Source organism: Bombina bombina, chromosome 5 (assembly GCF_027579735.1).
Source record: "Bombina bombina isolate aBomBom1 chromosome 5, aBomBom1.pri, whole genome shotgun sequence".
Taxonomy (NCBI): Eukaryota; Metazoa; Chordata; class Amphibia; order Anura; family Bombinatoridae; genus Bombina; species Bombina bombina.
In genome coordinates this window covers 989356005-989378138 of record NC_069503.1, presented here as the reverse complement: position 1 = coordinate 989378138, position 22134 = coordinate 989356005, and the positions used below count along the sequence as shown (strand labels likewise).

Genomic DNA, 22134 nt, shown 5'->3' with positions numbered 1-22134 from the left:
ACTCTTGCCAATATGAAAGAAATGAATTTATCAGGTAAGTTCTTACATAAATTATGTTTTCTTTCATGCAATTGGCAAGAGTCCATGAGCTAGTGACGTATGGGATAGCAATACCCAAGATGGGGAACTCCACGCAAGAGTCACTAGAGAGGGAGGGATAAAAATAAAAACAGCCATTTTCCGCTGAAAAAATCCACAACCCAAAAAAATAACTTTATTCTCATAAATGAAAGAAAAAAACTTAAATCAAAAGCAGAAGAATCAAACTGAAACACTACCAAAAACTGCTTCTGAAGAAGCAAATACATCAAAACGGTAGAATTTAGTAAATGTATGCAAAGAGGACCAAGTTGCCACTTTGCAAATCTGATCAACTGAAGCTTCAATCTTAAAGGCCCACAAAGTAGAGACTGATCTAGTAGAATGTAATTCTCTGAGGCGGGGCCTGACCCGACTCCAAATAAGCTTGATGAATCAAAAGTTTTAACCAAGAAGCCAAGGAAATAGCAGAAGCCATCTGACCTTTCCTAGGACCAGAAAATAAAACAAATAAACTGGAAGTCTTCCTGAAATCTTTAGTAGCTTCCACATAATATTTCAAAGCTCTTACCACATCCAAAGAATGTAAGGATCTTTCCAAAGAATTCTTAGGATTAGGACACAAGGAAGGGACAACAATTTCTCTACTAATGTTGTTAGAATTCACAACCTTAGGTAAAGATTGAAAAGAAGTCCGCAAAACTGCCTTATCCTGATGAAAAATCAGAAAAGGAGACTCACAAGAAAGAGCAGATAGCTCAGAAACTCTTCTAGCAGAAGAGATAGTCAAAAGGAACAACACTTTCCAAGAAAGTAGTTTAATGTCCAAAGAATGCATAGGCTCAAATGGAGGAGCCTGTAAAGCCTTCAAAACCAAATTAAGACTCCAAGGAGGAGAAATTGATTTAATGGCAGGCTTAATATGAACTAAAGCCTGTACAAAAGAGTGAATATCAGGAAGTATAGCAATCTTTCTGTGAAATAAAACAGAAAGAGTAGAGATTTGTCCCTTCAAGGAACTTGCAGACAAACCCTTATCCAAACCATCCTGAAGAAACTGTAAAATTCTAGGAATTCTAAAAGAATGCCAAGCGAATATTTGAGAAGAACACCATGAATGTAAGTCTTCCAAACTCTATAATAAATCTTTCTAGAGACAGATTTACGAGCTTGTAACATAGTATTAATCACTGAGTCAGAGAAACCTTTATGACTTAGTACTAAGCGTTCAATTTCCATACCTTCAAATTTAATGATTTGAGATCCTGATGGATAAACGGACCTTGAGACAGTAGTTTCGGCCTTAACGGAAGTGGCCAAGGTTGGCAACTGGACATACGAACCAGATCCGCATACCAAAACCTGTGTGGCCATGCTGGAGCCACCAGCAACACAAACGATTGTTCCATGATGATTTTGGAGATCACTCTTGGAAGAAGAACTAGAGGCGGGAAAATGTAAGCAGGATGATAACACCAAGGAAGTGTCAGCGCATCCACTGTTTCCGCCTGAACATCCCTGGACCTGGACAGGTATCTGGGAAGTTTCTTGTTTAGATGAGAGGCCATGAGATCTATCTCTGGAAGACCACACATCTGAGCAATCTGAGAAAACACATCTGGATGGAGAGACCACTCCCCTGGATGTAAAGTCTGACGGCTGAGATAATCCGCCTCCCAATTGTCTACACCTGGGATATGCACCGCAGAGATTAGACAGGAGCTGGATGCTGACCAAACAAGTATCCGAGATACTTCTTTCATAGTTTGGGGACTGTGAATCCCACCCTGATGATATGCCACTGTTGTGATATTGTCTGTCTGAAAACAAATGACCGGTTCTCTCTTTAACAGAGGCCAAAATTGAAGAGCTCTGAGAATTGCACGGAGTTCTAGAATATTTATTGCAGGGACGTGCACTCATAGGAGGCAGGGGAGGCAGTGCCTACCCTGCCATATGTGGCCAAAAGCTTAATTAAGTTTTAATTAAAACAAAAAAAAGTAAAAAAATATATATTTTCCCCCTTTGTAATGCTATGGAGAGGCAGGTACAGGAACGCTTCTCTCCATTGCAGTACATGGCTCAAAGGAAAAGCTGTGCTGCAGCGCCACCTGTGTTCTGTCAATATATTAGCAGAAGAAATTGGTATCAATAGGAGGCACCCCTCTTGATGCCTCCTAGCAAGTGAAGGATATATAGATTAATCAGAAGGAGGCTGCAGTGAGCAGGGTCATGTGACACAACTGGAAGCTGAGGTAACCTAAGAACAGATGACACCAAGCAGAAGAGTAAAGTAGTATTCTACATCTCTTGTGATTCACAAATTGTTTAAAGATACAGCTCATTAACAGGGGGGGACAGTAAGTGAGCATAACCCAAGAAGAGTAAAGTAGTATTCTACATCTTTTGTGATTCACAAATTGTGTTCAGATACAGCTCATTAACAGGGGGGGGGACAGTAAGTGAGCATAACCCAATACTGACAGGAAGTCAAAGGGTCAATTCAAATTTAAATCCATAATTTAAAACCAAGAGTTTAAAGTTAAGTTTGCAGTGTCCACATTATTTAAATTAAAGTTTTTGACATTGAATATTGCTAAGCCTCCCTTTTTCATGGTTATTTTATTTAATTAGGTACAAACTCCATATATGTTATGTCTGTTCAGACAGAGGATGCAGTATCTATTTTTATTTTTCTCGGTGTCTCCATTTATTTAAAGACTGCTGTTAACTTGTAATTCACAAATCAATTGAAAGCTGTTGCATTGTGTTTTTAATATGTGCTGCTTTTATACAAGTTTATATTAATAAAAAGGAGATAATGAGTCATTTAAAAAATATATGTAATTATTGCAGTTAAATGTTTTTAGAAATAATGCCACTGTAAAGTAACTGGTTAAACACATAGTCAAAGGGAGACATTTAAAATTAAACTTTCATGATTGAGGTAGAGCATGCTATTTTAATAGACTTTTCTAGTTATTTATATTTTGAGAATTAGCATCAGCTGTTACTGGCCCCATGTCAGCAAATCAAATTAGTTTTTGAAAGGAACATGAGAGTCATAATTACATTTCCATCATTCAGATAGAAATTGCACACAAAAAATAAATAAATAAACTTTCTATTTTACTTTTATTATTATGTACTTAATTTTTTTGGTTTCCTTTGGTGTCCTTTGTTGAAGAGCATACCTAAGTGGGATGTGCACATGCGTTTCTTGAACACCATATTGCAGCAGCTGTGTTGGCAGTATTGATAACTTGTCCTCTGTGTAAAACTTGTATGGTAAATTATTTATATTTTTACAATACAGTAGTGAGTAGAGAAGAGATTGTGTATCATTCTAATTGCTTAGTAACTGGCACTGTGCCACAGAATTGTGTGAGTGTGTATGTGAGCAGAGTGCATGTGGGTGTCAGTGAGCAGAGTATGTGTGCTTTATTCTCCAGGTAATCAATACATTTCCGATGAGCTGGGGCTTTAGTGCAGTGTTTCTCAACAATGGTCCTCAAGTACCCCCAACAGACCAGGTTTTCATTATAGCTGAATCAGTGCACAGGTGAAGTAATCAGCTGATCAGTAACTCAGTGGTTACTAACTTGCTCTCATCCATCACCTGATTATGTCACCTGTGCACTGGTTCAGCTATCATTTAAACCTGCCCTGTTGGGGGTACTTGCAGCTCTCTGTACATGTGTTTCTCCGGCGTATCATATCTAGTGCCTCACCAGCCTCTGACCTCACTGCACGTCACTGATTTATTGGTAATCTCGCCTCTTGAGATTTCCAAACCCCTTGTGCTGTCAGAGATCCCCAAACAGCTCCCAAACCTGAAAGACTCGCATCTTTTGTGATCACAGTCCAGGTTGGCCAAACAAAAGAAGCCCCTTGAACTAAACAATGGTGATCTATCCACCACGTCAGAGAGTGTCGAACATTGGGATTTAAGGATATTCATTGTGATATTTTTGTATAATCCCTACACCATTGGTTCAGCATACAAAGCTGTAGAGGTCTCATGTGGAAAGGAGCAAAGGGGATTGTGTCCGATGCTGCAGTCATGAGACCTAAAACTTCCATGCACATAGCCACTGAAGGGAATGACTGAGACTGAAGGTGCCGGCAGGCTGCAACCAATTTTAAACGTCTCTTGTCTGTTAGAGACAGAGTCATGGACACAGAATCTATCTGGAAGCCTAAAAAGGTGACCCTTGTCTGAGGAATCAAGAAACTTTTTGGTAAATTGATCCTCCAACCATGTTTCCGAAGAAACAACACTAGTTGATTCGTGTGAGATTCTGCAGAACGTAAAGACTGAGCTAGTACCAAGATATCGTCCAAATAAGGAAACACTGCAATACTCTGTTCTCTGATTACAGAGAGTAGGGCACCTAGAACCTTTGAAAAGATTCTTGGAGCTGTTGCTAGGCCAAATTGAAGAGCAACAAATTGGTAATGCTTGTCTAGAAAAGAGAATCTCAGGAACTGAAAATGATCTGGATGAATTGGAATATGAAGGTATGCATCCTGCAAGTCTATTGTGGACATATAATGTCCTCGCTGAACAAAAGGCAGAATAGTCCTTATAGTCACCATCTTGAAAGTTGGTACTCTTACATAACTATTCAAAATTTTCAGATCTAGAACTGGTCTGAATAAATTTTCCTTCTTTGGGACAATGAATAGATTTGAATAAAACCCCAAACCTTGTTCCTGAAGAGGAACTGGCATGATTACCCTTGAAGACTCCAGGTCTGAAACACACTTCAGGAAAGCCTGAGCTTTTACTGGATTTGCTGGGATACGTGAGAGAAAAAATCTTCTCACAGGAGGTCTTACTCTGAACCCTATTCAATACCCTTGAGAGACAATGCTCTGAATCCATTGATTTTAGACAGAATTTATCCAAATATCCTTGAAAAACCTTAATCTGCCCCCTACCAGCTGAGCTGGAATGAGGGCCGCACCTTCATGCGTACTTAGGGGCTGCCTTTGGTTTCTTAAATGGCTTTGATTTATTCCAATTTGAGGAAGGCTTCCAATTGGAAACAGATTCCTTGGGGGAAGGATTGGGTTTTTGTTCCTTATTTTGACGAAAGGAACGAAAACGGTTAGAAGCCTTAGATTTACCCTTAGGTTTTTTATCCTGAGGCAGAAAAACTCCCTTTCCCCAAATAACAGTTGAAATAATAGAATCCAACTGAGAACCAAATAAATTATTACCTTGGAAAGAAAGAGATAGTAATCTAGATTTAGATGTCATATCAGCATTCCAAGATTTAAGCCACAAAGCTCTTCTAGCTAAAATAGCTAAAGACATGGATCTAACATCAATTTTGATAATATAAAAAATGGCATCACAAATAAAATGATTAGCATATTGCAGTAAGCGAATAATGCTAGATATGTCAGAATCCAATTCTTGTTGTGCTAAATTCTCCAACCAGAAAGTTGATGCAGCCGCAACATCAGCCAAAGAAATTACAGGTCTGAGAATATGACCTGAATATAAATAGGCTTTCCTTAGATAAGATTCAAGCTTCCTATCTAAAGGATCCTTAAAGGAAGTACTATCTTCAATAGGAATAGTGGTACGTTTAGCAAGAGTAGAAATAGCCCCATCAACTTTGGGGATTTTTTCCCAAAACTCTATAGAATTTGCTGGTAAAGGATACAATTTTTTAAACTGTGAAGAAGGAATAAAAGAAGTACCTGGCTTATTCCATTCCTTAGAAATCATATCAGAAATAGCCTCAGGAATAGGAAAACCCCCTGGAGAAACCACAGGAGTTTTAAAAACAGCATTTAAATGTTTATTAGTCTTAACGTCAAGAGGACTGGTTACCTCAATATTCAAAGTAATTAACACTTCTTTTAATAAAGAACGCATATACTCTATTTTAAATAAACAAGTAGATTTGCAGTGTCAATGTCTGAGGAAGGATCTTCTGTATCAGATAGATCCTCATATATAAGTATATAAGTACAATACATATATTTAAAACTTTATATAAATGCATAAAGTGCCAAACCATAGCTGGGGTGCCTTAAGTAATAAAAAACATACTTACCAAAAGACACCCATCCACATATAGCAGATAGCCAAACCAGTACTGAAACAGTTATCAGTAGAGGTAATATTAAATTGAGAGTATATCGTCGATCTGAAAAGGGAGATAGCAGATGAATCTCTACGACCGATAACAGAGAACCTATGAAATAGACCCCCGTTAGCGAAATCATCGTATTCAATAAGTGATACTCCCTTCACGTCCCTCTGACATTCGCTGTACTCTGAGAGGAATCGGGCTTCAACAATGCTGAGAAGCGCATATCAACGTAGAAATCTTAGCACAAACTTACTTCACCACCTCCATAGGAGACAAAGTTTGTAAAACTGAATTGTGGGTGTGGTGAGGGGTGTATTTATAGGCATTTTGAGGTTTGGGAAACTTTGCCCCTCCTGGTAGGATTGTATATCCCATACGTCACTAGCTCATGGACTCTTGCCAATTACATGAAAGAAAAATAATTGTTGCTCTGTAAGAAGATTGCCAAGACCCTGAAACTGAGATGCAGCACGGTGGGCAAGACCAAACAGCGGTTTCACAGGACAGGTTCCACTCAGAACAGGCCTCGCCATGGTCGACCAAAGAAGTTGAGTCCACATGCTCAACATCATATCCAGATGTTGTCTTTGGGAAATAGATGTATGAGTGCTGCCAGCATTGCTGCAGAGGTTGAAGGGGTGGGGGGTCAGCCTGTCAGTGCTCAAACCATACGCCGCTCACTGCATTAAATTGGTCTGTATGGCTGTCGTCCCAGAAGGCAGCATCTTCTAAAGATGATGCACAAGAAAGTCCGCAAACAGTTTGCTGAAGACAAGCAGACTAAGGACATGGATTACTGGAACCATGTCCTGTGGTCTGATGAGACCAAGATAAACTTATTTGGTTCAGATGGTGTCAAGCATGTGTGGCGGCAACCAGGTGAGGAGTACAAAGACAAGTGTGCCTTGCCTACAGTCAAGCACCTGCACTGCTCCCCCCTACATCTCAGAACTTGTCTCTAGATACTCTCCCTCTTGTCCCCTTCGATCCGCTCAGGATCTCCTCCTCTCCTCCTCTCTTGTTACTTCCTCACATTCCCATTTACAGGACTTCTCCAGACTGGCCCCCATCTTGTGGAATTCCCTGCCTCGCTCCATAAGACTCTCCCCTAGTTTTAACAGCTTCAAGTACTCCCTAAAAACTCTACTATTCAGGGATGCATACAACCAACACTAAACTTTCCTAACTCCATTGCTTTCCCCTTGAACCCCTTAGAATGTAAGCCTATGGGCCCAGCTGTTTACAGATTGCTTCATAAGAGCTGACTACAACAGTGAAACTCTCGGCAGGGCCCTCTACCCACTTGACCCCTACAAAAGCTATCCTGTACACCGACTATGTTTACAGCGCTGCAGAATCTGTTGGCGCTCTACAAATACCTGATAATAATAATAATAATGGTGGTGGAAGTGTCATGGTCCGGGCCTGCATGAGTGCTGCTGGCACTGGGGAGCTACAGTTCATTGAGGGAACTATGAATGCTAACATGTACTGTGACATACTGAAGCAGAGCATGATCCCCTCCCTTCGGAGACTAGGCCGCAGGGCAGTATTCCAACATGATAACGACCCCAAAAACACCTCCAAGACGACCACTGCCTTGCTAAAGAAGCTGAGGGTAAAGGTGATGGACTTTCCAAGCATGTCTCCAGACCTAAACCCTATTGAGCATCTGTGGGGCATCCTCAAACGGAAGGTGGGGGAGCGCCAGGTCTCTAACATCCACCAGCTCTGTGATGTCGTCATGGAGGAGTGGAAGAGGACTCCAGTGGCAACCTCTAAAGCTCTGGTGAACTCCATATGCCCAAGAGGGTTAAGGCAGTGCTGGAAAATAATGGTGGTCACACAAAATATTGACACTTTGGGCCCAATTTGGACATTTCCACTTAGTGGTGTACTCACTTTTGTCGCCAATGGTTTAGACATTAATGGCTGTGTGTTGAGTTATTTTGAGTGGACAGCAAATGTATTATACAGGCTGTACACTCACTACTTTAAATTGCAGGAAAGTGTCATTTCTTCAGTGTTGTCACATGAAAAGAAATAATAAAATAAAAATGTGAGGGGTGTACCCACTTTTGTGGGATACTGTGTGTATGTATATATATATATATATATATATATATATATATATATATATATATATATATATATATATATATATATATATATATATATATATGTATATACACACTCAGATTTGACTAAATATATGGCTGGTCTTTAATTTTTACAGGGCTGCTTTTTATTCCCAGTCTGTTCCTGCCTAGCCCACCTAGGTATGCTTTCAACAAAATATATCAAGAGAACAAAGAAAATTAGATAATAAAAGTACTGTACTTTGGAAAGGTGTTTAAAATTGCATTCTTTATCTGAATTATGAAGATTTTTATGTGAAGTGGGTAGAATGCTGACTTAAAGGGACATGAAACCTTAAAGGAGCAGTAAAGTCAAAATTAAAACTTCATGATTCAGATAAAGAAAGGAATTTTAAATACTTTTGACTTTACTGCTAATTTAAGGTTTCATGTCCCTTTAAGCCAGGATTCTACCTACTTCACAATTTTTGATTATAGACCAAAGAAGTACAGTTTATGCATTCGTTTTTTGTGTGAGACAATGTCAAATGCTTTGCTGAAATCCAGATAAGCTAATATATGCTTCACCCATGTCTAATTAGTTACACAGTTAAAGACTTTAATTAGATTAGTCTGACATGATCTTCTTAAAGTAAAAGCATGTTGTTTTTGGTCCTCTACATTGTTTGCATTTATACAAATCATAATTCTTAACTTTAAAAGAGTTTTCATTCATTTTCCTAATACTGAAGTTTAACTCAGGGGAGGAACTACCATTGGTGCAGCATCACCAGGGCCTCATTATACAGAACAAGGTGCTCACTGCCAGCATACCAGTGTATATATATATAAATATATTATATAAATAAGATAGATATTCAAAATCACTATACAGAAACGCATATATATTATTACTATGGCTTATTGCTGAGTTACATTAGGGGAGAGAAGGGCACAATGTTTTTTTTGAACCAGGGCCCTCTGTTGAGTAGGTCCACTACTGGTTAAACTTACAGGCCTGTAGTTACAAGAGTCTTCTCTACGGCCTTTTTATCAAGAGGTACTATATTTGTTATTCTCCAGTCACCTGGGGCTACTCCTGTCAATAATGATTGATTAAATAGATCAGATAAAGGGACAGCTAGCACAGACTTAAGTTCCTTTAAAACCCTTAGATGAATATTATCTGGGCCCACAGACTTTTATTTTTTAAAAAGGCCAATAAAACATCATCCTCCGTAATAAAATTAGCACTGAGCTTATTTGCATGTTTAGTATCATCCCTTCTTACAGACTTTCTATCTTCACAATCAGAAAAGAAGTAATCACTAAGGCCGTCTGAAATTTGCCTCCCTCTACCACTCTGCCATCAACTGTTTTTTTTCCGTCAATTAGTGCTCCTTTCTCCTTTTGTTGATTTATCTAAAAAAAGGTTTTGTCCTGTTTCACACTGAATGAGCTGTCTTCTCTTCTGCTGTAGCTTAAGCCATTCTAATTAACTGTTGTGTTTTTTTTGTTGGAGTCTCCATATTTGCACATCATCATCAACTGAGTTTCTCTTAGTTATTCTTCTCTTTTTTTCTTATAAGCAATCTTTTTTTTGTCATTACATCATGTGCTAAATCTCTGTAAAAGCATATGTCTCAGCTTTCTTTTTACAGACATGCCCAATACAGTGTGCAGTGGCATCTAAAATGGCACCCTTCAAATATTCCCACATATTAAGCGTTTGCTCTTTTAAAGAGCTATTTAGATAATCTACCATGTATGAAAAAACAGCCTTTCTAAAATCTAAAACTTTTAGTGTACTTACACAGTGTCTGCTTGTGAATATTAAACCGATTAATGGTCACTGATCACTAAAGTTCTCACATACAGGCACATCTGATAATGTATCACTGTTTTTGAGTATTGAATCTAATATAGCTTGTTTACAAATTACAAGTATTCAAGAATATACCTGCTTCTAGCTGATGTAGCAAAATTCATATCCCATCCTAGATCAGGCAAAAAAGAGACCCCTACTACTATAACCTTACACTATATTGTCAATTTTTTCCATTAACAAAATGTCCAATCCTTCATCCTGTAACAAAGGCCTATATACAACCCCTTTTCTACAGACATCATCACCAGTTTATAGTCATCCAAATACTTTCCACATTATCATTAGTTCCTAGAATTTCAGTAACCTTTATATTTTTTTTCCACATACCTTAATATTATCTTTCTCACTTTTTTCTTGTTAAACAATGTGTGTCCATGTATGACTATGTCCCGGTCATTAGAATCATTGTACCATGATTCTGTTATAGCTACTAAATCCAGGATGGCTCTAGTTATTTTTGACATGAGTTCAGGTAATATTTCCTAAGCTACAAGCATTTCAACTAGAATTTCTAAAAGTGGAACTTGAAAGGTGTCAGTAGACAAATGCAGTTTATTTGTTGTAAAAAGTGGCTCAATATGATGCTATGAAATAGTTGAGTAAACAGCCTGGATGTTATTCCATATTTGTATTCCCTTTTTTGGTTGAGCATACATCATGGTAAATGTAGCAGCAAGTTCTTTGCAATAAATACAACCTCGACTAGAGAACATTAAAAATATGCCCACCAAGATAGCCTACTATAACCTAATGGATTTGTTTTCATGTATGTATATATGTTTTTATTATAAAGAGTAAAAGAGGATTTTATTTACTGCATGAAGGGTTATTATATCATTTGATAGCAAATTGTAGCATGCTGCCCTCTGTTGGTAAATGAATAGTATGACACAAATCTCAATATTGAATTCAAATGAACTGGGTAATGCCTTGGTGGGTATGAGGTGCCAGTTTTGTGTGAGAATACAATATTTTTAGATGTGTTTTTGTATTGTGTGCAAAGTTAACTTGATTTAAGAACCAAAAAACATCTGAAACTTTGCATATATGGATATTAATATGGGGTGTTTTTTTGTCAAGGCCTACTATGCCTGTGCCTTGGGCAGCAAGGTCTGAGGTTGGATGATGTTTTTTTTTTTATTCTTTTTTTTGTCTAACAGATAGGGATCCATGCACTGAAACAATATATAGAACTGAATTATTTAGAATATTATTGTGCTTAAGGATTTCATTTTTGTGTTGCAACATTAACCCTAGCAATTATCCTCACAAGGATGAATGAGACCAAACGGTCAAAACAACATGAGACCAAACAGGACAAAATAAGTCTGTTGGGTAGGTAAGTTACTAAACACAACTCTGTGCTGTAACCACATAAAAAAAAGATATTGAATAAATTAAGATCTTGCTGTAAGCTGCTTTTCTGAAGTTCTTTGATATAGAAACATAGAATTTGACGGTAGACAAGAACCAAAAAGGCCCATCAAGTCTACCCATATTACATGTTACTTTTTCCTTGCATGTCTCAGGCATTTTTGAATTCCTTTACAGTCTTTGGCCTAGATTTAGAGTTGGGCGGTAGCCGCCAAATACCAGCGTGCGGTTTTTACCGCACGCTGGTATTTGGAGTCAGTCAGGAAAGGGTCTAACGCTCACTTTGCAGCCGCGACTTTTCCATACCGCAGATCCCCCTACACCATTTGCGTATCCTATCTTTTCAATGGGATCTTTCTAACGCTGGTATTTAGAGTCGTGGCTGAAGTGAGCGTTAGAAATCTAACTACAAAACTCCAGCCACAGAAAAAAGTCAGTAGTTAAGAGCTTTCTGGGCTAACGCCGGTTTATAAAGCTCTTAACTACTGTGCTCTAAAGTACACTAACACCCATAAACTACCTATGTACCCCTAAACCGAGGCCCCCCCACATCGCCGCCACTCTATTAAAAATTTTTAACCCCTAATCTGCCGCTCCATACACTGCGGCCACCTATGTTATCCCTATGTACCCCTAATCTGCTGCCCCTAACACCGCCGACCCCTATATTATATTTATTAACCCCTAATATGCCGCCCCCAACGTCGCCTCCACCTACCTACAATAATTAACCCCTAATCTGCCGACCGGAGCTCGCCGCTACTATAATAAATGTATTAACCCCTAATCCCCCTCACTCCCGCCTCAATAACCCTATAATAAATAGTATTAACCCCTAATCTGCTCTCCCTAACATCGCCGACACCTAACTTCAAGTATTAACCCCTAATCTGCCGACCGGAGCTCATCGCTACTCTACTAAATTTTTTAACCCCTAAAGCTAAGTCTAACCCTAACACTAACACCCCCCTAAGTTAAATATAATTTTTATCTAACTAAATAAATTAACTCTTATTAAATAAATGATTCCTATTTAAATCTAAATACTTACTTGTAAAATAAACCCTAATATAGCTACAATATAAATTATAATTATATTGTAGCTATTTTAGGATTAATATTTATTTTACAGGCAACTTTGTATTTATTTTAACCAGGTACAATAGCTATTAAATAGTTAATAACTATTTAATAGTTACCTAGTTAAAATAATTACAAAATTACCTGTAAAATAAATCCTAACCTAAGTTACAATTAAACCTTACACTACACTATCAATAAATAAATTAAATAAAATACCTACAATTATCTACAATTAAACCTAACACTACACTATCAATAAATTCATTAAATACAATACCTACAAATAAATACAATTAAATAAACTAACTAAAGTACAAAAAATAAAAAAGAACTAAGTTACAAAAAATAAAAAAATATTTACAAACATTAGAAAAATATTACAACAATTTTAAACTAATTACACCTACTCTAAGCCTACTCGCCGAATGATCGGAACAGCCAATAGAATGCGAGCTCGATCTGATTGGCTGATTGGATCAGCCAATCGGATTAAACTTGAACCTGATTGGCTGATTCCATCAGCCAATCAGAATATTCCTACCTTAATTCCGATTGGCTGATAGAATCCTATCAGCCAATCGGAATTCGAGGGACGCCATCTTGGATGACGTCATTTAAAGGAACCGTCATTCGGCGAGTAGGCGTCGGTTGAAGAGGATGGATCCGCGTCGGCTGGGAAGAAGATGGCTCCGCTCGCTCCGGAAGAAAGAAGATTGAAGATGCCGCTTGGATCAAGACTTCATCCCGATGATGGACTTCTTCAGCGCCCGCTTGGATCAAGACTTCAGCCCGATGATGGAGTTCTTCAGCCGCCGCTTGGATCAAGACTTCGGACCCTCTTCTGGACCGATCGCTGAACCCGGTGAGGTGAAGACAAGGTAGGGAGATCTTCAGGGGCTTAGTGTTAGGTTTATTTAAGGGGGGTTTGGGTTAGATTAGGGGTATGTGGGTGGTGGGTTGTAATGTTGGGGGGGGTATTGTATGTTTTTTTTTTTACAGGCAAAAGAGCTGAATTATTTGGGGCATGCCCCGCAAAGGGTCCTTTTCAGGGCTGGTAAGGCTTTTCTATTTTAATTTTAGAATAGGGTAGGGCATTTTTTTATTTTGGGGGGCTTTGTTATTTTATTAGGGGGCTTAGAGTAGGTGTAATTAGTTTAAAATTGTTGTAATATTTTTCTAATGTTTGTAAATATTTTTTTATTTTTTGTAACTAAGTTCTTTTTTATTTTTTGTACTTTAGTTAGTTTATTTAATTGTATTTATTTGTAGGTATTGTATTTAATTAATTTATTGATAGTGTAGTGTTAGGTTTAATTGTAGATAATTGTAGGTATTTTATTTAATTTATTTATTGATAGTGTAGTGTTAGGTTTAATTGTAACTTAGGTTAGGATTTATTTTACAGGTAATTTTGTAATTATTTTAACTATTTTAGCTATTAAAAAGTTATTAACTATTTAATAGCTATTGTACCTGGTTAAAATAAATACAAAGTTGCCTGTAAAATAAATATTAATCCTAAAATAGCTACAATATAATTATAATTTATATTGTAGCTATATTAGGATTTATTTTACAGGTAAGTATTTAGCTTTAAATAGGAATAATTTATTTAATAAGAGTTAATTTATTTCGTTAGATTTAAATTATATTTAACTTAGGGGGGTGTTAGTGTTAGGGTTAGACTTAGCTTTAGGGGTTAATACATTTATTAGAGTAGCGGTGAGCTCCGGTCGGCAGATTAGGGGTTAATTATTGTAGGTAGCTGGCGGCAACGTTGTGGGGGGCAGATTAGGAGTTAATAAATATAATATAGGGGTCGGCGGTGTTAGGGGCAGCAGATTAGGGGTACATAACTATAATATATGTTGCGGCGGTGTACGGAGTGGCAGATTAGGGGTTAATAATAATATGCAGGTGTCAGCGATAGCGGGGGCGGCAGATTAGGGGTTAATAAATATAACTTAGTGGTCGGCGATGTTAGGGGCAGCAGATTAGGGGTACATAGGGATAACGTAGCTGGCGGCGGTGTACGGAGCGGCAGATTAGGGGTTAATAATAATATGCAGGGGTCAGCGATAGCGGGGGCGGCAGATTAGGGGTTAATAAGTGTAAGGTTAGGGGTGTTTAGACTCGGGGGTTCATGTTAGGGTGTTAGGTGCAGACTTAGGAAGTGTTTCCCCATAGGAAACAATGTAGCTGCGTTAGGAGCTGAACGCTGCTTTTTTGCAGGTGTTAGGTTTTTTTTTCAGCTCAAACAGCCCCATTGTTTCCTATGGGGGAATCGTGCACGAGCACGTTTTTGAAGCTGGCCGCGTCCGTAAGCACCGCTGGTATCGAGAGTTGCAGTGGCGGTAAATATGCTCTACGCTCCCTTTTTGGAGCCTAACGCAGCCCTTCTGTGAACTCAAAATACCAGCGGTATTTAAAAGGTGCGGGAGAAAAAAAGCATGCGTAGCTAACGCACCCCTTTGGCCGCAGAACTCTAAATCTAGCCGTTTGTGTTTACCACCTCAAATGGAAGTTTATTCCATGAATCCACCACACTTTCTGTAAAAAAACAGCTTCCTCAAATTTCTCCTGAATCTGCTACCTTCTAACTTTAGATTGTGACCCCTTGTTTTGGCATTTGTTTTTTTGTGAAAAATGCTTTCAGCTTATACTTTATTAAGTCCATTCATATATTTGAAGGTTTCTATCATGTCACCTCTTTCCCTTCTATCCTCTAAACCAGCCCTTCTTAAACTGTGGGCCGCGACCCCATATGGGGTTGCAGGATCCTAATGTGGGGGTCGCGGGAGCAGTGGAGAGCACATAAAAAAAAAATGTTGCGCAAAGCAGTTCCCTCTCTCACTACAGTGTGTGTACAGGCGCGGGAAGAAGGAAACTACTTCCTCCCGCACCTGTAACACAGTTCACACTGTAGTGAGAGGGAGGCGAGACACAGCAGTAGTTCCATTGCATTTGGTGCTTGGAGAGGCAGACAGCAGAGGGAAGAGTGGAGCTCCTGACTGGTTACGAGAATATAAGTGCATGGAAAGAGGGAGGGGGTTGTTGGAGTCAGTACACCATATAGTGTCGGTTCCGGTCCTCACAATTACAAGCCTCAGTCCACGAGCAGTTGCCTCACCGGCAGCTGAAGAAAACATATCCACTTAAGCATCAAGGAAGACTGTGTCTAATTTGGGAGTTAATTAACCGTTATTTTTGATCAGTGAACAGATGTTTATTTGTTAAGTTGGATCCAGTGGAAGCTGAAGAGGGGCAAAGAGCGTAATAAGTAGTGGAGAGGAGACAACGGAGTTGCTTAACAGTAACTCCGGAGTCTCCTCTCCAGTACTTATTACGCCCATTGCCCCCTTCTGCTTCCAATGGATCCAACTTAACAAATAAACATCAGTTCACTGATCAAAAATAACGGTTAATTAACTCCCAAATTAGACACAGTCTTCATTGATGCTTAACAAGTGGATATGTTTTCTCCAGCTGCCGGTGAGGCAACTGCTCGTGGACTGAAGCTTGGAAGGAATCATGAGGACTGGAATAAAAAGAACATATCTGATTCTGAAGCCCATCTCATGCAAAGAAGCAAGACAGCAGTAACTCCACCGTCTTCTTTCCACTACTTATTACGCCCCTTGCCCCCTTCTGCTTCCACTGGATTTAACTTAGCAGGGTGTGCTTATAGGGGTTACAGGGAATGCTTATGGGGCTTACGTAGTTTACAGAGAAGGTGCTTATGGGGGTTACTGGGGATGCTGATGGGTTTTATGTAGGTTAGAGAGGGGGTGCTGATGGGGGTTACAGGGGGTGCTTATGGGGCATATGTAGTTTACAGAGAAGGTGCTTATGGGGGTTATTGGGGATGCTGATGGGGTTTATGTAGCTAAGAGAGGGGGTGCTTATGGGGCATATGTAGTTTACAGAGAAGGTGCTTATGGGGGTTAATGGGGATGATAATGGTTGATACACGCCCTAGCTTTAATCCACTCCACCACGCTATCCATTTGTATACCTATTTTATATACCTGGGGTCACGTAAAAATTTCTTGTGTGAAATGGGGTCACGAGTGGAAAAAGTTTAAGAAGGGCTGCTCTAAACTATATGTATTTAGATCATGGAGTCTTTCTTTGTACGTTTTATATTTTAGACCATGTACCATTTTAGTAGCCTTACTTTGGACAGCTTCTAGTTAGATAGACAGATGTACACAGAAGGACTTCATGCTTGCAGCCTACCTATGAAAATGAGAAGACACATGCTGATGGCTAAAATGGAACCTGAGCTCAAACCAATAGACCTTCCGATTCTAGCCTGGATGCTCTCACAGATCCTCCCCTTGTAGCCATCCTTGCACTGGCAGAGATACTTCAGTGGAGATACAACCACACAAGTCCCCCTATTTCGGCAGCTTCGTTTTGTGCATGGAGAAGGGTGACATTGTGTCTCACCAGTAACATTCTTAATCACTTCAACTTTATCTGCTGGGCACCTAAAAAACAAAGCAAAAAACAAACAAAAAAAGGTAAAAATATTTTACAGCAAAACTATCTGGTGTGCTTCACTGCTTTTCTTAGAAATGATGGAACACACAAGTCCACATTTCTGTAGCTTAATGTCAGGTCCCATCATTTCCATATGCACAATTGTTATTCAAAGCCCCTGTTTGCTACTACACATATACAATTATCAACCATCTAATAGAACATTGAACTACAAAACATTTTTAAACATTTATTTATATCTCTCTTACCAACTGATATTGTGGAAGACCAACTATGACTAAACTATGCAGTCTAAAATAACTTTCAAATGCCTGCAATCTCTTCCTGACAAATTAAACTTTCTTTCATGCAATTGGCATGAGCTAGTGATGTATGGGATATACAATCCTACCAGGAGGGGCAAAGTTTCCCAAACCTCAAAATGACTATAAATACACCCCTCACCACACCCACAATTCAGTTTTACAATCTTTGCCTCCTATGGAGGTGGTGAAGTAAGTTTGTGCTAAGATTTCTACGTTGATATGCGCTTCTCAGCATTTTGAAGCCCGATTCCTCTCAGAGTACAGTGAATGTCAGAGGGATGTGAAGGGAGTATCACCTATTGAATGCAATGGTTTTCCTCACGGGGATCTATTTGATAGGTGCTCTGTTATTGGTCGTAGAGATTCATCTCCTACCTCCCTTTTCAGATCGACGATATACTCTCATATTCCATTACCTCTACTGATAACTGTTTCAGTACTGGTTTGGCTATCTGCTATATGTGGATGGGTGTCTTTTGGTAAGTATGTTTTCATTGCTTAAGACACTCTCAGCTATGGTTTGGCACTTTATGTATTTATATAAAGTTCTAAATATATGTATTGTACTTATATTTGCCATGATTCAGGTTTCAGTATATTTCCTTTTGCAGACTGTCAGTTTCATATCTGGGAAATGCATTTTTTAGGAAAATTTACCTGGGGTATAGTCTTTTTTCAATTGACTGTCATTTTAAATTTGCGGGCAGAATTAGGCTTGCGAGGGCGCAAAATGCCAAACTATATTGCGTTATTTTTGGCGCAAGATTTTTTGGCACGAAGTTACAGTAGATGATGCAAATTCGTAATTTCCGGCGTCTTTGATGCCGCCGAGTCCTTTCACAAGGTTGCATCTTCAATGACACGAGTGTGTCATTTCCGGATGTTGTTAGCACAAAAAAAAATTCTCTGTGCGCCAAATATTTTATTATTTTCATTATTTTAAACCCCATTCCTATATGCCTCTTGCCTTTTTTCTCTATCAGAGGGCTATGCTGTTTGCATTTTTTTCCCATTCCTGAAACTGCCATATAAGGAAATTGATAATTTTGCTTTATATGTTTTTTTTCTCTTACATTTGCAAGATGTCTCAATCTGATCCTGTCTCAGAAATCACTGTTGGAATCCTGCTAACTGATAACAGTTCTACCAAAGCTAAGTACATTTGTTGTAATCTTGTGGAGATTATATCTCCAGCTGTGGTTTGTAATAAGTTGTTATGATAAACTTTTACATGCAGAGAATGTGTCCATCAGTAATAGTACATTGTCTGTTGCGGTTCTTTTAACATCTAATGTACTAGATATACCTGTGAATTTATAAGAATTTATTTCTGATTCTATTCAGAAGGCTTTGTTTGCCATCCCGTCTTCTAATAAATGTAAAGGTCTTTTAAAACTTCTCATAAAATTGATTACATTTCAAATGACCGATAACATACTGAACTATCCTCCTCTGATGAGGATCTATCTGATTCAGAAGATCCTTCCTAAGATATTGATACTGACAAATTTACTTATTTATTTAAAAAAATGAGTACATTCATTCTTTGTTAAAGAAGTGTTGATTATATTGGATATTGAGGAGACTAGTCCTCTTGATATTTAAACTAGTAAACGTTTAAATTTTGTTTATAAACCTCCTGTGGTTATTCCAGAGGATTTTCCAGTTCCTGATGATATTTCTGTTATGATTTCTAAGGAATGGAATAGGTCTGGTACTTCTTTTATTCCTTCTTTAAGGTTTTAAAAATTGTATCCTTTGCCAGCAGTTAGATTGGAGTTTTGGGAAAAGATCCCCAAAGTTAATGGGGCTATCTCTACTCTTGCTAAACGTACTACTATTTCTATGGAAGATAGTATTTATTTTAAGATCCTTTAGATAGGAAACTTGTATCTTATCTAAGGAAAGTTTATTTATTTTCAGGTCTTCTTCTTAGGCCTGCAATTTCTTTGGCTGATGTTGCAGCTGCTTCAACTTTTTGGTTGAAAACTTTAGCGCAACAAGTATCGGATCATGATTTGTCTAGCATTGTTAACTTTATTCAACATGCTAATAATTTCATTTGTGATGCCATTTTTTGATATTATCAAAATTGATGTTAAATCTATGTATTTAGCTGTTTTAGCTAGAAGAGCTTTGTGGCTTAAATCTTGGATTGCTGATATGACTTCTAAGTCCAGATTGCTATTTCTTTCCTTCCAAGGTAATAAATTATTTGGTTCACAGTTGGATTCAATAATTTCAACTGTCCCTGGGGGGAAGGGAGTTTTTTTGTCTCAGGATTAAGATCTAAGGGTAAATCTAAAGCTTCTAACTGTTTTTGTTCTTAAATAAGGAACAGAAACCTAATTCTTCCCCAAGGAATCTGTTTCCAATTGGAAGCCTTCTTCAAATTGGAATAAATCGAAACAATTCGATAATAAGATGTTTGGATCAATTTGGTCCAAAATCATTGGATTCAGATTATTGTCTCTCAAGGGTACAAAATAGAATTCAGATTAAGACCGCCTGTGAGAAGATTTTTTCTTTCATGCATTCCTGCACACCCAGTAAAGGCTCAGGCTTTCCTGAAGTGTGTTTCAGACCTGGAGTTATCTGGGGTATTCATGCCAGTTCCGTTTCAGGAACAGGGTCTGGGGTTTTATTCAAATCTATTCATTGTCCCAAAGAAGGAAAATTCATTCAGACCAGTTTTGGATCTAAAAATTTTGAATCGATATGTAAGAGTACCAATTTTCAAAATGGTGACTATAAGGTCTATTCTGCCTTTTGTTCAGCAAGGGCATTATACGCCCACAATAGACTTATAGGATGCATATCTTCATATTCCGATTCATCCAGATTGCTATCAGTCTTTGAGATTCTCTTTTCTAAGACAAGCTTTACCAATTTGTTGCTCTTCCTTTTTGGCCTAGCGACAGCTCTAGGAATCTTTTCAAAGGTTCTCGGTGTCCTACTCTCTGTTATCAGAGAGCGGGGTGTTGCAGTGTTTCCTTATTTGGATGATATCTTGGTACTTGCTCAGTCCTTACGTTTTGCAGAATCTCACACGAATAAACTAGTGTTGTTTCTTCAAAACATGGTTGGAGGATCAATTTACCAAAAAGTTCCTTGATTCCTCAGACAAGGGTCACCTTTTTAGGTTTCCAGATAGATTCAGTGTCCATGACTCTGTCTCTAACAGACAAGAGACAATTAAAATTGGTTTCAGCTTGTCGGAACCTTCAGTCTCTATTTTTTCCTTCAGTAGCTATGTGCATGGAAGTTTTAGGTCTCATGACTGCAGCATCGGACACGATCCCCTTTGCTCGTTTTTCATATGAGACTTCTCCAGCCTTTTATGCTGAATCAATAGTGCAGGGATTATACAAGGATATCACAATTAATATCCTTAAATCCCAATGTTAGACTATCTCTGACTTGGTGGTTAGATCACCATTGTATAGTTCTAGGGGCCTCTTTGGTTCGTCCAACCTGGACTGTGATCAACAGATGCAAGTCTTTCAGGTTGGGGAGCTGTTTGGGAATCTCTGACAGCACAAGGGGTTTGGAAATCTCAAGAGGCAAGATTACCAATCAATATTTTGGAACTCCGTGCAATTTTCAGGGCTCTTCAGGCTTGGCCTCTGTTGAAGAGAGAACTGTTCATTTGCTTTCAGACAGAGAATATCACAGCTGTGGCATATGTCAATCATCAGGGTGGGACTCACAGTCCCCTAGCTATGAAGAAGTATCTTGACTACTCTCTTGGGTGGAATCCAGCTCTTGTCTAATTTATGCGGTACATATCTCAGGTGTAGACAATTGGGAAGCGGATTATCTCAGCTGTCAGATTTTACATACGGGGGAGTGGTCCCTCCATCCAGATGTGTTTTCTCAGATTGTTCAGATGTGGGGTCTTCCAGAAATAGATCTGATGGCTTCTCATCTAAACAAGAAACTTCCCAGGTACCTGTCCAGGTCCAGGGATCCTCAGGTGGAAGCAGTGGATGCATTGACACTTCCTTGGTGCTACCAACCTGCTTATATTTTCTCACCTCTAGTTCTTCTTCCAAGAGTGATATCCAAAATCATCATGGAACAGTCATTTGTATTGCTGGTAGCTCCAGCATGGCCTCACAGGTTTTGGTATGCAGATCTTGTTCGGATGTCCATTTGCCAACCTTGGCCTCTTCCATAAGGCCGGATCTTCTGTTTCAAGATCCGTTTTTCCTTCAGGATCTCAAATCATTAAATATGAAGGTATGGAAATTGAACGCCTAGTGCCTAGTCATAGAGGTTTCTCTGACTCAGTGATTAATACTATGTTACAGGCTCGTAAATCTGTTTCTAGAAAGATTTATTATCAAGCTTGAAAGACTTATTTTCATGGTGTTCTCATAAATTCGCTTGGCATTCTTTCAGAATTCCTAGAATTTTAGAGTTTCTTCAGGATGGTATGGATAAGGTTTTGTCTGCAAGTTCCTTGAAGGGACAAATCTCTGCTCTTTCTGTTTTATTTCACAGAAAGATTGCTAAGCTTCCTGATATTCACTGTTTTGTACAGGATTTGGTTTGTATCAAGCCTGTCATTAAATCAATCTCTCCTCCTTGGAGTCTTAATTTGGTTTTGAAGGCTTTACAGGCTCCTCCATTTGAGCCTATGCATTCTTTGGACATTAAACTACTTTTTGGAAAGTGTTGTTCCTTTTGGCCATCTCTTCTGCTAGAAGAGTTTCTGAATTATCTGCTCTTTCTTGTGAATCTCC

At 38.6% G+C, this 22134-nt stretch overlaps 1 protein-coding gene across 1 annotated transcript in view; it reads right to left on the bottom strand.

The window, feature by feature from the left end:
* Window positions 1-22134, bottom strand: part of LOC128661686 (neural-cadherin-like) — a 488078-nt gene that overhangs the window by 23232 nt on the left and 442712 nt on the right. The window contains 1 exon segment of the mRNA XM_053715912.1: window positions 16815-17068. Within this exon segment, the coding sequence (XP_053571887.1) occupies window positions 16815-17068 (254 nt within the window).